This window comes from Notothenia rossii (assembly GCF_949606895.1).
Source record: "Notothenia rossii genome assembly, chromosome: 2".
NCBI lineage: Eukaryota > Metazoa > Chordata > Actinopteri > Perciformes > Nototheniidae > Notothenia > Notothenia rossii.
In genome coordinates, this window is record NC_136904.1 from 89,072,419 (window position 1) to 89,095,182 (window position 22,764).

At 41.6% G+C, this 22,764-nt stretch overlaps 1 protein-coding gene across 1 annotated transcript; it reads right to left on the reverse strand.

The window, feature by feature from the left end:
• Positions 1–10,664: 10,664 nt before the first annotated feature.
• LOC307029732 (trace amine-associated receptor 8a-like) lies at positions 10,665–15,252 on the reverse strand (the record flags this gene model as incomplete). The annotated part of the gene is made up of 2 exons (XM_079665813.1): positions 10,665–14,846; positions 15,080–15,252. 2 exons carry the CDS (start codon positions 15,250–15,252, stop codon positions 14,027–14,029), a joined length of 993 nt encoding a protein of 330 aa, XP_079521939.1. The 3' UTR covers positions 10,665–14,026.
• Positions 15,253–22,764: the final 7,512 nt, after the last annotated feature.

The following is a 22,764-nucleotide window of genomic DNA, read 5'->3' on the forward strand; positions in this document are numbered from 1 at the left end:
AAAGGCTACATTTATACACAATGTTAACCGTACAAATTCCCCATTCGCTGCCCCAGCTGTAGCTCCTGTAAAGGAGGTGGCTAGTGGGCATGCGCAGATGAGAGGGATGAACCGCAGGGAGTGCTATCTAAAGGAGAGCAGTGTTGCCAACTCCATAGTAGGGAAAGTAGCTATTGGCTGTCCGAAAAGTCGCCAGAAGTCCCTAAATGACGTCATCGCCTAATTTACATATCATGTAATGGCGGTAAAAATACTTTCCACCCCCTTCAAGGATCAAAACTTGAAACCACCAGTGTAAATCCAGACGACAGTAGATCAGAAATGTCTCTATTAGAAAAAGTAGAAAGTAGAAATAGTTTTTAGTAGAAATATCCCTTACAATAAAGGCAGTATAGTATGCCCGTGTGTCATCTCCAATAAATGTCTTTAACCATCCTTTAAACTCAGGGTTTGATTCATTACATTAATACATTACATTGCATTTAGCTGACGCTTTTATCCAAAGCGACTTACAATAAGTACATTCGACCAGGAAGATACAACCTTGAAGAAAACAGAATCATTTAAGTACATCAGGTTTCATAGAGCCAAACATTTCAAGTGCTACTCAACTGGCTTTAGATAAGCCAGTCCTTTATTAGTATATAAGTGCTTTGTTAGTAATTCTATCGCTCGAAGTGGAGTCTAAAGAAATTAGTTTTCAGTCTGCGCCGGAAGATGTGCAAGCTTTCTGCTGTCCTGATTTCAATGGGGAGCTCATTCCACCATTTTGGAGCCAGGATAGCAAACCCACGATTCCCACTCCTTTCTGTACTTTTGTGGATACAGTTTAGACTGTGACATGATGACCTACGTGGATGTTTAGCTTGTCACAGAGAGGCACACACACAGTGGACGAGGTGATTAAGTGACTGAAGCTGTCTCGATGCGGGAGAGTGTGGCTGTCTCCTCTCTGCTCTGACTGCAGCTGAGCTGCTACGGGAGGCAACTGTGAGTCTGCGCGCCTGTGAGTACTAAGGGAGGGCTGAGGGGCTCACGGCAGCTCGTTAACTGCAGAACAATACGTGAGTCTCCAAACACCAGAAAAGTCCCTAATAACACCATTACAAGTCGTTAGATTAGTCGTTAGTCGCTTTTGACAAAAATAAGTAGCCGGATGGTTTGGAAAGCCGCCAAATTTAACGAAAAAGTCGCCAAGTTGGCAACACTGAAGGAGAGCACTATGCGGGTAAAGGGACATTAAGGCCAGCGTATTACTGTCAGAGAACACACTACGCCTAGAGCAAAGACTCCAATCCAGTTTACCGTAGTGGTAAAGGCTGCATTATGGCGGAGCCCGCACTCACACAAGAGCGCGGGGCGGTGTGTTCAGGGACCTTAGTAAAACACACTACGCCTATAAAGACTCCGATTAATGCTGTGTACCGTAGTGGTGAGAACAGCATTAGGGTGGAGCGCGCGCTCTTGTCGGTGCGTTCAGGGTCCTCAGTAAATAATCGGCCTTTTCTGTGCCAACCCTCCATGGGCAAATCTTCCCTTCGCGGGGAGTTTTGCGGCAGAACGGGTCATCAGAGTATCACAGCTTCATAGCTGCGGCCCCACAGCTGAGGGCTTGTCCATTAACACAATGTTCTGGCGAATGGAAACTCAGCTGTGTACTAACAAGGTGGAGGGACAGGACGCTGAAACGGGGCTATTCACTCCAGTTTTGCAGCGTCCCACTGTACCACATGTCAATACACTGTACCACTGTATCACATGGACCACTGTCTTGTGGGTGTCCCACACCCACCTCTTTTTGTGGGCATGCAAGAGGTAAATATGTCCTCCCGGGAGGAGATGTGTTTCCTCTCAGCAGAGATTCAGGCTCTGGTACAGAAACAGGCTGTGTCTGTTGTGCACCCTCAGCACAGAGAGGATGATCTTTATTCCATGTACTTCCTGGTTCTCAGGAAGACAGGGGAATTCAGACCTTTTCTAGATCTCCGCGTCCTGAATCGCCACATTTCCTGCAGGAAATTCCGCATGTTAACTATGAAACAGTTACTGGCTTGTGCAGCCAGGCGACTGGTTCACCACCATCGACCTGAAAGACGCGTACTTTCATGTAGAAATTGCTCCAGAGCACAGAAAGTGTCTGCGTTTTGCCTTCCAGGGGATAGCCTACGAGTTCAACAGGCTGCCGTTCGGCTGTTCCCTATCCCCACGCACATTCAGCAAATGTGTGGCCACAACGCTTCAACCGCTGCGCGCCCACGGCATGAGAGTTTTCTTTTACTAGACGACCTCATAGTCATGGCTGGTTCCCGGGAACAGGCAATGTTTTGCACAGCACAATTGATCACACATCTAACCAAATTAGGCTTTGCGATCAATTGAAAAAAGAACACCACCATACCACACCAACAGGCGTTGTAGTTGGGAGTGGTGCTCGATGCAGGCGCGCTACGCGCCACCCTGTCAGAGACCAGAAGTGCGTCCCTTCTCCCGGCGGTTCACAGGCTGCGACAGGGGGCAACAGTGACAGCTTTAACGGTCATGCAGGCTTTGAGTCTCACATTGTGGTCCCGCTGGGGTTACTGCATATGCGCCGCCTACAGAGGTGGTTCTCCAGCCTGCGTTTGGATCCCAAGAGGCACAAACGGCGGCTGGTGACCATCCCCCCCTCAGTGGATGGCAACCTCCGGTTTTGGGGGTCCCCGGATCACCTCCGGAGGGGGTCTCCACTGGGACGGATGACCTCCTACATCACAGTGTTCACGGACGCATCCAGAACAGGATGGGGAGGGACCTGCCTGAAGAGGGCTATAGGTTCATGCCCCTATTTCAGGGGTCGGCAACCCGCGGCCCACGGGCCGCATGCGGCCCTTTAAGCCCTCTGCTCTGGCTCCCTTGAGCTTAGACAAAAATAAGAAGGAAATAAAATAAAAGTATTTGTAGGACTATTTATATTTTGTTGCACTGTTGAAAATGTTTCGTATCTTGTATTTTGAGGTGATACTGTGACACATAAATAAAAAACAAAACGGTTTTAATTAGGTCAACTAAAATATGCGTCACATCCTGCTACGGTCCCGCGCGAGCGCCTTTTCTTGGAGGCACTCGCGCGGGGACCCCCGGCTCGATGAGCGAACTTTGGATAAATCAAAGAAAAGTACCGGAGGAACACAGGATTTCATTCTGTGTGGACAGAGTTATATGCTTTCACAGCAAACGATGCTGGTTTACCGGTATGTTTGATATGTAGAGAGAAGTTGTCAAAGGTGCTGCAGCCTTTACGTATCGAGGAACAACACGGGAGAGGAAGACAGCTGACAATCTTCAGTCATAATTCAATGGGGTATGTAATTTATTTCAGAAAACACTTTTTGTTATATTCCATGGAATGCTCTTAACGTCCCGATAGCAATGAATATATTAAATGCTTTGACAATAAATACATACAAAAATTCATCTCTGGAAGCCGTAGCGCTGTAAAAAGCACGACCAATCATTTTAGCCGACCCGGCTAAAATAACTGGATGGCCTACCTGCCTGTCAGCCTTCCATCTGTGCACAAACTTATCTCGTGGCCTCATTGATGATGCGCGTTCGTATGTGTTGGAGGAGGGACTCTGTAAGAAAGTCTGAAGGAAGAGGCCTATTTTTTCCGGTTGTGTATTTTCAAATTCTAGCGCACTCGAGCTGGTTTCTCCATTCTTACCTACCCCACCTTTAACTCTTTTTAGGGTGCAGCTATATGTTTATTTATTTCAAAGTGGGCCCATTTTAATAATATATTTTTTTCCTTCAAATGTGCAGAGGACTCCCCAAGTGCTGTGTTTAATTTATTTTAAAGTAGGCCTGTGTATTATTTGTAATTCTCCTTATAGGAGTTCTTTGTTTCTTATTAGAGGTTAACAGTTTTATATATATATATATATATATATAGCAGATGGGCCGCCAGGATCTCATCAAGGGGGGGCAAACCGGGACACTCCGTGTCCGAGCGGCCTTGCACAGCGAACTGGCATGGCGAACACGAAGGGCACACCGACATCCTGCTCGTCCATCTCCACCACCTCGTGGTCCCGTTCCTCCGCCTCTTCCGGTGAGACATACTGCGCCTGGAAGGGCTCCAGACGCCGGCGGTGGCTGAGCCGCGGGATCAGGCGGCAGGCGTTGCTGGCCGGGGACTGGATCAGCCCGGCCGCCAGCCGCGTAGTCAGGCCCCAGGCACTGGAAGCAGCGGTGGTGGAAATCAGCACCTGCGATCAAGCCCGTGCACGAAGGGCAGCGTTGTTTCTCTAAAAGTGGTGAGTCCATTGTTGCGCTCAGTTGTTTCCTTGCTCGCTGAAGAGAAAATGATGACAGTCAGGAGGCGAGGCCACCTTATACGGTCGGCTTATACAGTTGATGAATGCTCACATAGTATGGTTGAGAGGTAGTACCCATATAGTCCAATAGAGGGCGGAGCCTGTGTTAGATATGACTTGAAGTTTCAGGCTCTGCACTTTCCCTACTCATCTCATACCTCAAAGACCGCACCTACAGGGTAACTTGGAGAGGGTCCGAGTCTTGTCAATTAACTACAGGGGTCCCTCAGGGCTCTGTCCTTGGTCCCCTCCTCTTCTTCTCTCTGTGCACAAACTCGCTCGGATCATTCATTAGCCCGCATGGTTTTTCATACCACTGCTACCCTGACGACACCCAATTAATTCTGTCTTATCCCCGTTCAGAAACCCAGGTCGTCGCACGCATCTCTGCTTGTCTAACTGACATCTCTCGGTGGATGTCTGCTCACCACCTCAAGCTCAACCTTGACAAGACTGAACTGCTTTTTCTTCCTGGAAAAGATTGTCCCACTCTTGACCTAACAATCAACATTGGCACCTCTGTTGTTTCCCCGACTCAGACTGCAAGGAATCTGGGTATGACCCTAAATAACAACATGTCCTTCATCGCAAACATTGCTGTTACAACCCGCTGCTGCAGATACACTCTTTACAACATCAGGAGAATACGTCCCCTCCTGAGCCAGAAAGCGACGCAACTTCTGGTGCAGGCTCTCGCCATCTCACGCCTTGACTACTGCCACTCCCTCCTGGCTGGTCTAACTGCATGTGCCATCCGACTTCTGCAGCTCATCCAGAATGCAGCGGCTCGTTTGGTCTTCAACCTTCCAAAATGTTCCCACACCAAACCGCTCCTCCGCTCCCTTCACTGGCTTCCGGTAACTGCTAGAATCCACTTCAAGACAGTGGTACTTGTACTTCACATGCTGTGAATGGATCCGGCCCTTCCGACATCCAAGACATGGTTAAACCATACACCCCAGCACGTGCACTCCGCTCTGCATCAGCCAAACGGCTTGCTGCACCCGTACTGCGAGGGGGACCCAAGTTCCCATCATCAAAAACACGTGGGTTTGCTATCCTGGCTCCAAAATGGTGGAATGAGCTCCCCATTGAAATCAGGACAGCAGAAAGCTTACACATCTTCCGGCGCAGACTGAAAAATATTTCTCTTTCGACTCCACTTCGAGAAATAAATTACTAAAAAAGCATGTATATACTGATAAAGGACTGGCTTATCTAAAGCTAGTTGAGTAGCACTTGAAATGTTTTGGCTCTATGAAACCTGATTTACTTAAATGATTCTGTTTTCTTCAAGTTTGTATCTTCTTGGTCGAATGTACTTATTGTAAGTCGCTTTGGATAAAAGCATCAGCTAAATGCAATGTAATGTAATGATTAATGAAACGGTGTCAGAGTCCTCGGTGTGGTGAGACAAGGAATTCCTAACTTTTCACATGGAATTCACAAATTATGGTAAATATGTGCATCTTACAATATGTTTTTTCACCATTCCTTTAGCTTTTACATTACCAAACACACACACACACACACACACACACACACACACACACACACACACACACACACACACACACACACACACACACACACACACACACACACACACACACACACACACCTTTCTACCTGACTAATGAAGCCCATTAGACTGGATTTTTTGTCAGGAACTTTACACAACAAACATCAGCGCATTGCTCTCATTAAGAATTCACACCTTCTTGTGTTCATGTCAGATGATCTCAAACTCTCATCTCAGAGGGATCCTCCCAATCAGAGGTGTAAAGGACGTCATCCATGCTCCAAAGCAAATGATGTAAGATCCAAACATCAACACATGATGAAAACTCTGTGAGGAGATGAAAATAGTTATCATCCCATGATGGAAGTTGCATCTTCCACTGAAAAGACAAACTTGTGAATTATACTTTTTATGCAGTTGCAATTTTTAAAAAAAGTTTAAAGTGCATTAGCCCGCAGCAAATAGATGATAACACCCCCTCTGTGTTTGTTCAAATCTGAGCTTCTTGATTTGTTTTGCACCTGCGCCGGCCACTCGTGCATGCTGATGTGAGTCCCTTGCTGTGTCACAATTCAAATACTTCCCTTTGAACAATGTCTTGTTAAATAATGTAAACACTTGCGCATTGCGTGAATGTCAACCAGGTAGCGTTGTCTCAAATCACACATGGATGCTGTGCCCTACACACGATTGATGCTAGATAGCTAGCTAGGGAGCAACATTTGCTGTACCAAATCATTACATTATATTGACAGCTCAATAAACCCAATACAATTAACAGTGGCTTCTTTTTGAAAGAAGTTTAAAGGTAGTAAATAGTGAAAAAACCTGTGATATGCATGTCAATCACAATATTTTAAATGCTGTACATCGGAATCAATGCATCATGTAATGTGTTTGAACACTGTAACATATCCAAACGTCCAACACACAACATTGTTTACACCAGCGGCAGATGCTCAGAAGAGGCTTTGTGTTGATGGATTATCTGCAAATGTATGTTTATGTCATACTTTATACATACAAATACATATATATATATATATATATATATATATATGTTTAAACAAGCATTCATGACAACTTCTGTGATTAATGCTCTATCAAGGCAATGCAAGGCAATTTAATTTATATAGCACTTTGAATCGCCACGTGCTTTACAGATTAAATCAAGTTTGGAGTCACTCTAACATCACAGTTGGCACAAATGTAAAATACATTTTAGAGATGCAAATGATAATCAAGATGTAGGTTATGGATGTAGGTATGACCTTGAGATGTTTATGTCAAAGTGCTTCAGATGATAGAGCACTTTAGAAAAGATGGAGAAAACTGAGCACAAACAACTATACTAAGGAACAGTGGCCACACTGAAAAAAAGGGGAAAGTGGGGTTGTTCAATTTGCAAATATGCAGTTAATATATGAGACATCATTTATTCATGTTTCTCGTCGAAACATGAATCAATCATGTAGAACTATTTTAATCTTGAGTGCTGTACGTTCTATAAATCTCAATCATGTTAAGAAATAAGAACAAAGTTATGTTTATCTCTGTAACTCCGCCCACTGAGCACATACATCAGCAGCTTGCTCTGCAGCCGATTACTCAGCTTCTAATTAAGCAATAGCTCACGACAGGCCGTGGTATATGCTCATTATATCACAGCTAAGGGGCGTGGTTCGGCCCGACGCGAAGCGTCGGGTCGACAACCCCCTTAGCTGTGATATAATGAGCATATATCACGGCCTGAAGTGAGCTATTGCTTTTATAAAACGGTTACGAAGTGTGGCAATATGAAAGAAAAATACACACTCTAATTTAAATATTTTTTATTAGTAAATAATGATGTTCAAAAAAAAATAGTCCCTCCGTTGCCTTCTGCACAAAACATAGTGCAAGGTGGTTGCTATGCAACAACACTAACAGCAAGCGAACATATTAGACAGAGAGCGTTGATCCATTATTTGGCTGTTTACTTACATTAATGTGTATGTTGCTGTTTATTGTGCATCCACTGAAAAACTGTCCAGCATCAGTAGCATGGCTTACGTGGTCACTTGTATAGGTTGAGGTTGTTCGAGGCTGTTGCTTGGCGTGGCGAGAATATTGCTCCACTTTCTCCGGTCCCCGAGATTCGGCTTCCAGTAGCTCTGGAGAGAGCTTTAGCACCTTTGGCTACTAACGGTCATAATTTCTCTGCTTTGTTTCAAGACCCGCATCAGAAAGCTTTGAGTGGTGCTACTTTTCCAGTTGGTCTACCTGCTCTTCACGTAGCTCTGCATGTCGTAGTTTAGGTGCTTTTTTTCTGGAGATCGGCACTGCTCAATCCACTCCTCAATACTATAGTAAGACCCCCCCGGAGGTCGAAGTTAATCTTAAATGTTTCCATTTTATGCTTTGTAAGTTTGTTTCGTAACGGAAGACATTTTAATATATTTATAAAACTGACAAGTCAAATCAAGCAATCTGATTGGTCAATAGCGTTTTTGCGGACCTCTTTGATTACAGATTTGAAAACATCGTTGCTTGCTTTAAAAGTAGCACAATTCATTATGTTAAACCTTCAAAAGTATCTAGATATCCCTGCCCTAATGCCAAAGGAACTGCACACTGAATATGTTTTGGCGTTTGATGTCTATGTCTGGACCGCTGCGTCAAAAAGGAGGGCTTCTGCCCCGTTGCTTCTCCGCTGCTTTCTTGTTCCAGTATGAAAAGCAAACAGCCCAACGGTATACTGTTTTTCTCAGACGCGGAGGGATACTGACTTGTTGTGAAAAGTAATTTACAATTCTACCCGTGGTATACGCTCAGTATATCACGGCTAAGAACCAATCAGATTGCTTGATTTGACTTGTCCGTTTTATAATGATTATTTAGAAGCTGAGGGGGGGAGGGGTTCTACCATATTTTCTTCCCGCATCGGAGGAGTAAGCTGGTTCTGTCCCGAGAACATATCTACAAGGTAAAAGTTATTTAAAGTTATTTAATGTCATAAAATGTTCGTCATAGTTACAGGTTATCACAAGACGCATTGTTTGCAAAAAGCAGAGTTCACATTTGCCGTTGTTACAGTATAAGTTGAGTCATGACAACTGGCGACATTCTATTATTTTCGTCATAGGAATCCGGGGCGTGTACATTGAGGACCCATTGTTGACTTACCAGGAAAGAAACATCGTTTGTCGTTTACGTTCATCTTTTGCTATATCTGCTTTCCTAAGATCACTTTGCTGCACATTCAGTACTCGTATGTGAGGTTGTGGGTGAGAGTCCGATATCGTGACGCTTACAGGGAGGTATCGAACATTACAAAGTAGGTGACTGTGTGGATGCCTGTTCAAAACATTGCAAACTTCAATAAATCATTTAAATTATATATTTGTGTCCGACTTTCATTTGTTCATCGTTCTTAATGTGATGTATAGTAGCTTTGATAGCTGTCCATACCTTCAGACAGCCTAAAAGTAAAACACAAGTTGTTTATTCACAGCCCGAACGCTCATCGAGATGACTGGATCAGTCATGACAACTAGCATCACATCACAGCTCCGATTAAATTGTGATATCAATTCTGTAGCTAACCTCCAGGGAGCACGTTTATTTTATGAAATAAACGTTAAACGTATAGGCTTAAAGGCATAATAGAACTACCGTATTATATGTATTCAACTTGTGCCCCGCTGGACTTACTTTTCTGTGGTTTACCGTTACTGTGACATATCAGTATAGCCACGGAAGATAGTTTGTGTGTTTAATTCCCATGCATCAAGGTTATTTTCATGTATGTAATTGTTTTTCCTGCACAGTGTAGAGTCTTGTTGTGATGAGAGGGATACAGGTATTTCATAAAATAAACGTGCTCCCTGGAGGTTAGCTACAGAATTGATATCACAATTTAATCGGAGCTGATCACAAGTTTCATGACTGATCCAGTCATCTCGATGAGCGTTCGGGCTGTGAATAAACAACTTGTGTTTTACTTTTAGGCTGTCTGAAGGTATGGACAGCTATCAAAGCTACTATACATCACATTAAGAAAGATGAACAAATGAAAGTCGGACACAAATATATAATTTAAATGATTTATTGAAGTTTGCAATGTTTTGAACAGGCATCCACACAGTCACCTACTTTGTAATGTTCGATAACTCCCTGTAAGCGTCACGATATCGGACTCTCACCCACAACCTCACATACGAGTACTGAATGTGCAGCAAAGTGATCTTAGGAAGGCAGATATAGCAAAAGATGAACGTAAACGACAAACGATGTTTCTTTCCTGGTAAGTCAACAATGGGTCCTCAATGTACACGCCCCGGATTCCTATGACGAAAATAATAGAATGTCGCCAGTTGTCATGACTCAACTTATACTGTAACACCGGCAGTTGCTTGATTTACAATATTTAAAACTATGAACCTTGCCCAAAGTTATGCACAGTAAACCGAGCTCAGTGGGGAGGGGGGAGTCATAGCTGATGGATGAGCTTGCGGTATGTTTGCATGTCTATAGGCTACGTCTTGTTTTAAATGATTGTTTCATGTCTGCTGTCAGGCGGTGTGGAACTTTACTGCGTCGGTCCGGCTCTGCATGTCTACTCTTGTGCCGACTTGTAAGGGCGCTGATGCAGGTTGTAGGCATACCTTACGTTAAGCGACCATCTTTACCCATTTAAGGTGTTGATTGTTAAAGATACAATATTGTCTGTGGGACCGCAGTGTTTTCCCTAAAAAACGGTGTTTATGTCTCTGCTTTGATCCGCTCTGTGCTCATGTAAATACCGTAAATACACACAGATCAAAACAGATCAAAACAGAGACACAATATTGTGTGTGGGGGTGTGTCCCGGAAAACGACACTTGATACTGGAAAGTGGAGGATATTAATGATTGTGTTACATTTTAGCAGCGGTGCACATACCATGAATATGGGGGACATGCCGGACAGATCAAGTAAGGGTTACGATCCACCCGCTGTGAAATGAATTTATCTTCCATATTTGCCGTACACTTGTGTTTACGGAAGTTGAGATGTTTCTCGGTTGTGAGCGGTGCGCGCTGCTGCAGTGCACAGACATGAAACCAATGGAAATGAGCTCGCAACGCTGATGTGTATGGCTCCGTACAAAGTTGTACTCATTGCATTAGTATGGCTACTGTAGTTTTTTTACACTGGAGGCGCCCATCTCGGCCGAAGTCGGTTCATATTAACCTAAAGGTACATAATGAAATGGTAAATGTCGCCTTTAAGGAGCAGAACATTTTTGTTTTATTTGTGTGTGAATAATGAAATAATTTCAGTAGCTACGTCAATGCACTCTTATTAGATTATTTTATTGTATCACTAAAAGCTTTATCAAAAAGGAAGGTCTTAAGCGTACTCTTAAAAACAGATAGGCTGTCTGCCGCCCGAACACAAACTGGAAGCTGATTCCACAAATGTGGAGCTTGATAAGAAAAGGCTCTGGCTCCCATTGTACTTTTAGAGACTCTAGGAACAACCAACAACCCTGCATTCTTGGAAAGCAATGCCCTAGTAGGACAGTAGGGTATAATGAGTTCTTTAAGGTAATATGGCGCCTGCCAATTAAGGCCTTTTTAGGCGAGAAGAAGAATTTTAAATTCTATCCTGTGTTCTATAGGGAGACAGTGTAAGGCAGCCAGAACAGGAGAAATGTGGTCCCTTTTCCTAACTCTGGTTAGTACACGAGCTGCAGCATTTTGAATCAGCTGAAGCAACTTAACTGACTTCTTGGTACACCCTGATAATAAGGAGCTACAATAATCCAGCCTAGAAGTAACAAATGCATGGACTAGTTTCTCTGCATCGTTTTGAGGCAAGATATGCCTGATTTTGGCAATGTTGCGTAGATGGAAGTAGGCGGTCCTTGAGATTGATTTTATGTGGGCGTTAAAGGATAAATCCTGATCAAATATAACACCAAGATTCCTTACAGTCTCACTGGAGGCCAAATGAATGCCATCCATAACTAGTATATCTTTAGATAATTTGTTTCGTAGATTATTTCGGCCGAGTACAATAACTTCAGTTTTGGTCGTGTTTAACATCAAAAAGTTTAAGGTCATCCACGTTTTTAAGTCCTTGAGGCAGTCTTGAATTTTATATAGGCGATTGGTTTCATCAGGCTTGATGGATAAATATAGTTGAGTATCTACCGCATAACAGTGGAAATGTACAGAATGATTCCTTATAATATTGCCTATTGGAAGCATATATAGTGTGAACAAAATAGGTCCGAGCACTGAGCCCTGTGGCACTCCATGGCTAACTTTGGTTTGCATGGAATATCCACCGTTGACACGTACAAACTGAGAGCGTTCAGATAGATAGGACCTAAACCAGCCTAAAGCAGTTCTCTGTATGCCAACTAAGTGCTCTAGTCTTTGCAATAGGATATCATGGTCGATAGTATCAAATGCAGCACTGAGATCGAGCAAAACAAGAATAGAGACAAGTCCCTTGTCAGAGGCTATTAGAATGTCATTTGTGACTTTAACCAGAGCTGTCTCTGTGCTATGATGTGTTCTAAAGCCAGACAGAAAATCTTCAAATAAATCATTGTTTTTTTAAGTAATCACACAGCTGTCTTTCTCCAGAATATTTGAGAGGAATGGGAGATTAGAAATTGGTCTATAGTTGGCTAAAACCTCTGGATCGAGGTTGTGCTTTTTAAGAAGAGGTTTTATTACTGCAACTTTAAATGATTGTGGAACATAGCCGGATAATAAAGACATATTCATAATATTTAATAAAGAAGTGCTAATTAATTGAAAAACTTCCTTTAACAGCTTAGTTGGAATCGGGTCTAAGATATACGTTGATGGTTTAGAAGAGAGAATCATTGAATTTAATTGTTCAAGGTTTATGGCTGAAAAGCATTCTAGTTTACTATCTAGTGTAATATTAGAACTTATGGGAGCTCAGACCCCTCCATATGGGAGCACAGCTCCCATTGGCTCCCACATAACTCGAACTCTGGCCTGCCCTTCATGACAAAGGCCTTGGAGAAGTTGAAAAAGATGTGGCTTCAGCTGAATACTTTGGCAATAATCTAATTTATTTGCATTTATTATATGTATTATGTTCAGTAGGTTATGGAAGTGCGCCCCAACATATTTGTTGATCTTATTTGTTGGTATTTATTAATTTGATATTATTTATTTAAATGTAGATATAAATGTATAATTTATTTTATTTATATTTATATTGGTTTTTCAGTTGAATTATACTTAAAGTTCAGGGTAATCAACTGTTCAAAAGATACTGTTCAAATGAATATTATTCCTTTTTTTAAAGTTCAATAAATGGATGTTTTCAAAGTCAATGAATAATCATATTTAATAATCATGATATCAATGTTGACCAAAATAATCATGATTATGATTTTTACCTTAATCGAGCAGCCCTCGCGAGGTCCCGATCATCGCTGCCTGAAGCTTTAATTCTTAATGTCAGCCTAAATATTATTAATGTTTTTCTACATTTTAATCCCTCATTGTTGAAAGAGAAAGTGCATCTAAATGATAACAGGCAATGTTAAAATAAACATGTGTTAGCACTCAACGAGATTTATTTTTGTTCTTGTTATATTGTATCGTCAGTGTTTTGGAGAACCAAACCTGTTATGTGTCAGTAAAACCTTCTCTCCGTTTTCTCTCTCTCACTCTCTCTCTCACACACACACACACACACACACACACACACACACACACACACACACACACACACACACACACACACACACACACACACACACACACACACACACACACACACACACACACACACACATGCGACAGCTCTGTCTTTTTGTTTGAAGTTGCACACTGACCTTCTGCAAACAACTTAATCAATCAGTCTGTAATGCATACTGTCTACTAAATTAAGAAGAATATTGTTCACACTGAAGTCAGCACAGGTAAAAAACGACTACTTCTTCCACGCAATGTAATATTTTCCAAAAATGATTGAATATTTTATTGTTACATAATGTTTTACTACAGTACGTAATGTGTAATCATTGCACATTGCATTCTGACTTTAATTGAGTGACTCAGCAACAATAGCAAAAATATGTCCATCTGAACAGAGTTTTTTTAGAATATATCTCAACCCCAGTCCGTCATTACAGTATTTTAGAATCACACGAGTAGGATTGAAATATCTTAAGGGTAACAATGAGCTTGATAGATTTTCTAAACCAGGGGTATAACAAGGCATAAATCAATGGGTTCAGACAAGAGTTAAAATACAGCAACCAGACTACAATGGGTGAGGTTGAACTACTATTTCCAATATCCTCACCCATAAGGGATGGAGTGTAATATGGAAAAAAACATATTAGAAACACAAGGACAACCACACCAAGAGTCCTGGCTGCTTTCATCTCAGATTTCTTAACAGTTGCACCAACTGAACGTTGCATAGTGACAGCGATAACATGAGATCGCACGGCTCGAGCCTGAGACACAGCCACCACAAACACTCTCATATACAGAACTATGGTAACAGTAATGGGGACAATAAAGGTAACGACAAAGTCAACAGCTCCTGTGATATTGTCAATGACAGCTAAACACTCTCCATGGCAAGAATTATGTGAATCAGGTTGTCTCAGAAAGTCCTTTAAAATTAGACAATTATAGATAACAGAGCAAATCCAACACAGACAGATGCAGATTTTTGTTCTGTTCAGAGTTACTCTGATGGTGTAATGTAGAGGGTCACAAATAGCAAAATAACGATCAATGCATATGAGCACCATGTTTCCGACAGTAGCAGATAAAATGGTAAAAGTAACAATATTATACAGAACACAAATCTGGTCACCCAAGTACCAGCAAGCCTCTGTTAAAATGATTTCAACAGGCATCAAAATGAGGCCCACAATGAAATCTGAGACAGCCAGGGAGAGGATGAGGAGGTTAGTGGGGGTGTGGAGCTGCCTGGAAAGGAAGAATAAATAAAATTATCAACAATAGCTTGGAACAACAATGCTTTTGTTGTGGAGTGTCTGCTTTAACTATTTTGTCACACAACGTCAGGTTAGAATATGTTATCATTTAAAACAGCACAACTATTATCTGAAACATTCATTAAAATGAATATATGCGTTGCTAAATCATGTTACTTTTCAATCATGAACATATACAAGCTTAAGCTGAAAGTTTGTCAGTGCCTGAAGTGGGAGATAGAGATGATGACCAGCAGGTTGAGAGCTGCAGTGATCAGAGCGATGAAGGACTGCAGGATGTAAGCGAGCAGGACATCTGACTGAGCTGGAGTAGGCTTGCTGCAGGATTTGTTGAAGAGTTGTGGAAAGCAGAGTTCATCCCTTTGGGAAGTCTCCATCTTTAGAGAGACGTGTTGAGAAGCTGCTGTGTTCTGGCAAAGCTCTCCGTTATGCAGCTGATATATCTCTTCTCATCCGTCCTGCCCCTACTATTACTTTCTCTGTAGCTAAGACTGAAATCCCAAAGCTCTACTTTGTTTTCTGCATTCCTCTTCATCTCAGTCTTCATCACTTCCATGAAACTTATTTTTTTTCGTAATTCCCGGCATTGACATCATCTTATTTGATTATGGTGGACACTTTTTCCTAGTCATCAAGAGTGATTTTACAGTGTGAAGAATCTTAAAAGATTAAAATGTTTCATTAAGTATTGAAACCAAGTGGGCCATGCTGATAAGTTACATTGTGGGAGTGGCTCCTCAGAGTTATGGTCAAAGGATCAATGAAGCCAACTTGCTTCTAGACAATGGATTAGGTCATTTAGTCTTTTGAGCCTGGTTGTTCCAGGGTTATTTTGAAACAAAAACGACATAAAGGCAAGAGATTGGGAAGGCCAATGAGATTGACCACTGTTCGCATCAAGAAAGTTCTGGCAGCCCCCAGATGACTCAGGAAAGGAACACAGGGATTCAGAGTTTTCAGCTCAGGAGGAGAGCTGCTGATATCCTGATACTGTCAGGCAGGGACGTGCGCAGGTACGGGCTAATGTTGCCCGGGCAACGGCCCTTTTGCCCTTTTTGGCTGACCTGCCCATTTTTTTTCTGTTGTGGCCGAATAAACATGATAAGCCCACAATTACTATTGTAGCGTCTCGCTGCGATTAAACACACCTTGTCAGAGCTGTCATCTGCCCCCAGTCACGTGACTTTGTTTACAATCTGGCCTCATGGCTATGGTGATCATACCAAATGCAAGTCAATCTGTCCCCGGAAATGTCCCCGTTTTTAAATATGCTTAAATTGATTTTGAGTTTTCTCATGGCACTTAGAGTAGGGGACAAACCAGGGGACTTTACTTCCTCTTGAAACCATCGGTTATTTACACACAAAAAACTAAATATACTTGTTATTGTGCTTCTGTCTTTCTGTGTATTTTCATGTGCTCCGTATACTCCCTCAACGGCCGCTCGCTCTCTTTTCTTGAGCGCCCTCTCACGGAGAACACTTCACTGTCCCGCTTTATTGTACGATTTCTGCCATGTCTCTACCACTTTAGTTTAACAACGCCTTTATTAAGTCATGGAATACTAAAGAAATAAGTAATTAGATACCTTACCGTTACTGCGCTCATAAAGAATGATAAGAATACGAATAATGCTTATTGAACTGGTTTAATTAATTAGTGAGTTTATTTAAGAAAGTTACTTAGAAGCCCTATTTTATCAGTATGTCTGCACAGAAGTTACAATGGTCAAACTAGCCTACATTAAAACAGAATCGTCCCCATTTTTTCTTTAATAGTTAGTAACATTAGATATTTTAATGAGATATGGACCGCAAAACAAAAAATGTCCCTGGATTTCATTTAGAAACAAATTCAAAAGTTCTTATGTTTTTTTCGGGGGGGGGGGGGGGGGCCGGGCCCTTTTTCTAGTTTAGAGCAATAGTCCCTCCAAATGTCTGTCCCTGCTGGTACTTTGAAGGGCTCCCAAACACATCCAAAATGTTGTTGATGGATAATGAAACGTTGGAAGATTATTGGGAAGCTTTACCCATATCCCAATATCACAGCGCCAGGTATGGATGAGATTTGCCCAGGAATATTAAAGGCTCTAGACATTGTTCAGGTTTCTGGCAGACATGTCTCTTCCATCTTGAGTGACGGTTAAGGGCTAACTCCTCTTCATATCAAGATATCGTGTTGCTAACAAGCGGCAAACTCTGGGGAAGAGCCGGGACGCCAATGCGGAAGTGTCTCAAACTGCAGTTCATCTAGTGGCCAGTAGGAGCAGTCTGCAGAATTTCCATAGACCCCAATGTTAAAATGCCCAACTTTAGAGCAGAATTAAACATGTTTACATCGTGGTTCAAAAAACCATATTCTCTGTATAGTTAGATCCCCCCTTCATGAATATGGATTGGGGGGGTGAATATTTTCTCTACTCATCTGTTTAATTAATATTAAGCCTTAAAGCTTTTGCATAAATTAGGGCGTGGTCACTTTGATGGACATGTACATGCCTCACTGTCAGCTAACAGCAACTTGTCCACTATGCTAGGCTACAACCATAGAGGCTACAACGTTAGTTAGTTGTAGTTACTGTACTTGACCCTTTAGCTTTAGCCGTGTTCGTGGTGATTGTGCCTTTTAGGGAATATTGTTACAAATACCAGACAATTAAAATGTTGTGCTGTGCGCTTGAATGTACTAACAGAACTTCCAAGAAGTCTAAAATGATAATATTATACATGTCCCGTTCACAGGTGTTTGTGTGCTTGGTAGCTTATCTTGTTACTTATTAGCCAGCTAAGGACGTAACCCTTTATCCATACATATACATTTTAGTTTATGATTCAGCCTTGGGTAAGACTTTTATAATCTATGGCTATGACGCCCATAATGCTAAATGGGAGCAAATGTTAATATGGGACCCAATTATCCCAGTGGTGGCCGCCGGAGCCAACGGAGCCGCAGGGGGCTAGCTCCAGCCGGCGTCACGGAGCTAGCCCACTGCGGCTCCGTTAGATCCGGGCGATGGAGTCCGTCGTTATAACTGGAGATAGAGGAATGCAGCGAAACGCAGACTTGGTTCGCCTGCTGTAGTATTAGCTAAATAAATTATGTTGAACAAGGCTTATTAAGCTGAACATCGCCACAATTGTTCTGCTATGTATCGGTACTTATTTTCTTAACGTGTGAATGACAAGCATTAAGAATAACAAAATATAGCTAGTTCTCTTGCAGATTGTCTCATTTGATTATGAATGTAACGTTTATATATGGGAACTACACTGTTAGCAGTAACTTGGTATGCATGTATTTCATGTTAGCTTAGCTTCTTAGTCTGAGCTAGCTCTGTTTACTTCCAGTTCGGAGGCAGCAGGTCCCGCCTCGGCTCCGCCTCTTTGCCCTTATTTGGAGCAGGCGGGATTAGACTCTGACGTCGCTGTCTTTGTTTCAACTCATGAACTCAAGTACATATCATTGATATGATTTAAAGGTTGTAGTTAGGCTTGGGCGGTATCATTTTTTTCATACTGTCATACCTTGCTGACATCATACCGTGGTATACGGTATATGACGGTATGACTTGGGTCGACTTGAGCGAGGTGGCGTTCGGCGGCAAATAGATTGTGAGGAAGCGCACACACTCCCTCACTAACATGTTGGTCTTAACTATTTGTTTGTTAAGAAAGGTAGTACATGTTTTTTGAGAGTTGTCTTTAGTTCAGTTTAAGTTATAAAAACAGTTTACATAGACAAACTAATAAAATGCATCTAAATTAATTTGTCAGTCTGTAAAATACACAAGCACCAAGTAATCACCATTTCCTTTGTTCAGACCTGGAGGCCATCTTGTCCCAGTGCTCAAAGGGGGAGCACGCCTCCAAAGTACTCGTTATATGTGGCGTATGAGTAGGCGGAGTCTTGGACGCGATTGGTCAGGAAATGTGTGATTTTATGAGTGTCAATTAGGTTAAAAACTATCCGTTTTAAGCAGACCTTGTTGTTTTTGAAGGTATAATATGTATGTTGATGCAATAATGAATTTACTTAAGCCGTTAGGGTTTTATTAAATGTAGACAACAGTGTTTAAGTTTGTATTTAACCCTTCCCACCGCTTTCAGAACCATGACCTGATTGGCCAGGTTGGAGTGGGAAGGCGGGCAGTCTCCTATAAATGTTGTTGGGAAGAGAGGGGAAGGGGGCATTTTGTGTTTGTTCCTTGCTGGTGAATGCAGCACCAGGCATGCAGTTTGTGTTTCTGTGGAATAATGTGGAAGGCTAAGAATAAAACGCCTGTTTATTTTTTGCAAGAAAACCCTCTCTCCACGTATCGTTCTTTCACCTGCACCTCACATCGTAACATAGATGTTTCGAACGGTATATTATATGTTCGGTGTAAAATGCAGCCCGAGCCGGTAGACGCTCGCAAAGGGCCGCGACGTGCGCGCAAGTGCAAAAAAAGAGCTGCATACATGACACATTGTGCAAATGGCACATTTTGAGATCGGATACAGGACGCGTTTGTAGATGTCCGACGTTGTTTCCATTGTGAGCTAAGTTAACAATATATCATCATACATAAACATTTTCCGGGAGTAAATACTTGACTTATTGAATAAAGTTTGCTATATTCACTAACTAGTTTGGCAATATTATTCCGTGCATGTGTTAAAAACCTTATTTCCATTTGATTCATTGGATTACTCGCGTGAATGTTTAGCACGTTAATGCTTTCGTTTTTAAAACCGTCCGACCTCCACTACAAAACCATCAACCAGTTGCATAGGATTAAAACATTTCAACACTCACTCACCCCGTCTTAAACATTCCCAAAGAAGTGCCTCTGTCTCTCGTTGTGCTGGATGAAGTCACTGGCGACGAGTAAACCCAAAATAGTCCCAAACAGGCGCAGAGGCATTTTTCTTTTTTACTAGTTGTCCGAGTTCGGGGTCGGCAAATGCTGCCGCCATCTTGCTCAGCTCAGCTCTGTGCTGAGCTCTGAGAGCGGGAAAGACGGACTGCCCTCCCCTGCCCTCTGCCGGCGCGTGCTGTGCATTACAACCAATGTCGTCCCTATCAAAACTCCGTGTCAGTGTAATGGAATGAAACGCATCTGTGACTTGGCGCACAGTCTGTGACGTCACGGTATTGAAAATCATACCGACGGTATTTCGAAATACCCTGGTATACGGTAATACCGTCATACCGCCCAAGCCTAGTTGTAGTTGTGTTAACATTGTTTTTTAAGTTGTCTAAGTTGATTTACCCTTTATACTCAGAGTTGATCAGTGCAAGAAAACGTGATTTAACAAGTCAAATAAACTCACATTTCAGTTTTATTATAACTCACACTTTCAAGTTCTACATTTATATAACTCATCATTTCAAGTTAAGAAGATTGTAATAATACATTTATTTAAACTTAGATCTATTGGTTATATTAACTTTAATTGCAACTTTACATACATTGTAAACAGTTGTACATTGTTTCAAATACAAAACAAAAAATTTGAGTGTTTACATAATGGTTCAATAGTTTCCGAACAGTTTTTAGAAAATCTACTGAATACGAAAAAGAGGGTTCATTGTGAATTGGTAACCACATTCCACACAGTTACCCTCCGTCACGGTCCTAGCCGGTGTTTCCAACCCAGTCTCACAAAAAAACGTGTAATAACTACGTTGGTCCACAACTTGGGACGTAGTATTTCTACAAAAACGCCTCTGAAATTGTAAGATCCCTACGTTTTTTTCACCATTCATTTCCAATGGTTGGCGTCTATGTCACGTGATCTTCAAATTTCTCCCTGCAGAAAAAAAAAACATGGCCGACATTCGTTTTATTCTCGGTGGAAAATGCCTTTTTTAAGGTTAGTTTGGCCATTAAAATGAGTTTTGATGTCAATTGATGTGAGAAATATGAGTTGTTATTTCAGATTATGTGTGCAGTCAATCTTTAGTTTGCTAGTTATTACGAAGATTACTTCAGGAAATTGTGTCCATTCAACGTTTTCATTCTTACCAAGGTGGTTGCTAGGGACGCTGCTAGATACGTTATTTTCCCTTGTGCAATTCTCCATTTACTCAACAATAACACATAATTATCCTTGTGTATATTTATTTGTTTGATTAATAAACACAAGTTGGAGTCCGTCAGGACCGAGGGTCGGAGCAGCTCATTTGCTTTAGAGAATATTACACCCGGAAGTAAGTATTCTCTCAGCTTCGCTTGACAAAAACCCATGGACAAACCCCGTGATAGTCCTCAAATCTCTGTGATTGGATGTTTGAGTGTGCTCCGAGGGTTACGCCGAGCGTCGAACAGCACTTGAAATGGGATGGAAGCACGGCAGACTTTCCAAAACTGGATTTGAATGGGTCCACCTCGTCCCCCCCTCCCCCACACCGTCCCCAGAACTACACATGCTGGCTATTGTGTTTCGCAACATGTTCTCTATGGCACGTCTCTCCTGGGAATTGTAGTTTAAAAAGACGTTTTCGTATTTCCCATAATAAGAAGTTGCCAGTATTAAACTGTGAACATCCCTGGAGGTTTAGGGGATAGGAACACTCAAATGTAAAAGATATAATTAACAAATGGGTGAAAATTGCTTGTGCCCATAATGGGCAGCATTAATAATACCCACATGCCAGCTAAGGTCAGAAGATTTTTATTTAACAGCTGATCTTACGTCTATGACCCCTCCTGTTGTTCATTGATAAGCCTGAAACATGCACTTGTCAAGGTTCAGAGGCAAATTTTGCAAATATGGCAGTAGCCATCGATCATCTTGCGTTACATCAGCATGTGTAACTGTTGTAAATATGCAGTCGTGTTTATTTGTAAATCATTTCGTATAATCACACAAATTCTATGTTTTATATTTAATAATTCTGTGTTCTTTATTTATTGATTGTTCAACACCTGACAAGGTCGGAGATGAACAACTTGGGTCGCAGGTGCCTCAACAGTGCATTACAAGACATCTATCAATATGTGTGTACCTCCACCATTAAACTGTCATATTCTGCACATTTCTTATACTATCTACATACATCTTATAAGAGTATAATACATATGTATAATATCAGTTAAAATAAGTGCTTCAACATAACATTGCTGGAGGTATACACACATATTTATATATGTGTTGTAATGCACTGTTGAGGAACCTGCGACCCAAGTTTTTCGTTCAATGCATAACTACACCGTAGTTGTTTATAATATGATATGTCAATAAACCTTAGAAAATCTTGAAAGGGATGTGCAAAATAGTCATTATATACAGTCTTTAATTAACTATTAGTAGAGAATAACGAGTAATGAATATACTTTATAGGGATCCTATTAATATCTAATAATAAAAATAATGAAATTCAATAACATGCTTTAACCACTAGGTGTCCCTTTATATCAGCTGTGCACCGTTATGGTGTAAATACAGCCTATCTACCAATTGGATCAAATATAAAAGTCAACCGAATTAGTGTTGATCCTGCAAAGAGACGTATTGTGTGAAAAGAAATGTAAGATGTTGTTTAATTGCTGATATATTTATGATCCACGTCACGTTTTCAGTTTTGGCGGCAGTTCCTGATGTTTGTCTAGAAGTCTTCTCATCAGGGCTCTATAAATAGAGAACTACGGCAGATATTTAATATGTAATGCAGCCGAACCGTGTATTACAATGCCATTTTGTGATGACTTTCATAGAGAAAAGCAAGCACACTCGGAATAAAGTATTTTCTTTTTTTTTTTAAATGTTTTCGGTCTGTTTTCGGTATTTGTTTATGACGATGTGATGTGAGATGTGAGACTGGGTTGGAGAATTGCACAGGGGAAAATAACGTATCTATGCCACCTTTTTAGAAGCAGATTTTTTGTTAAACTAATATGTTTGCGC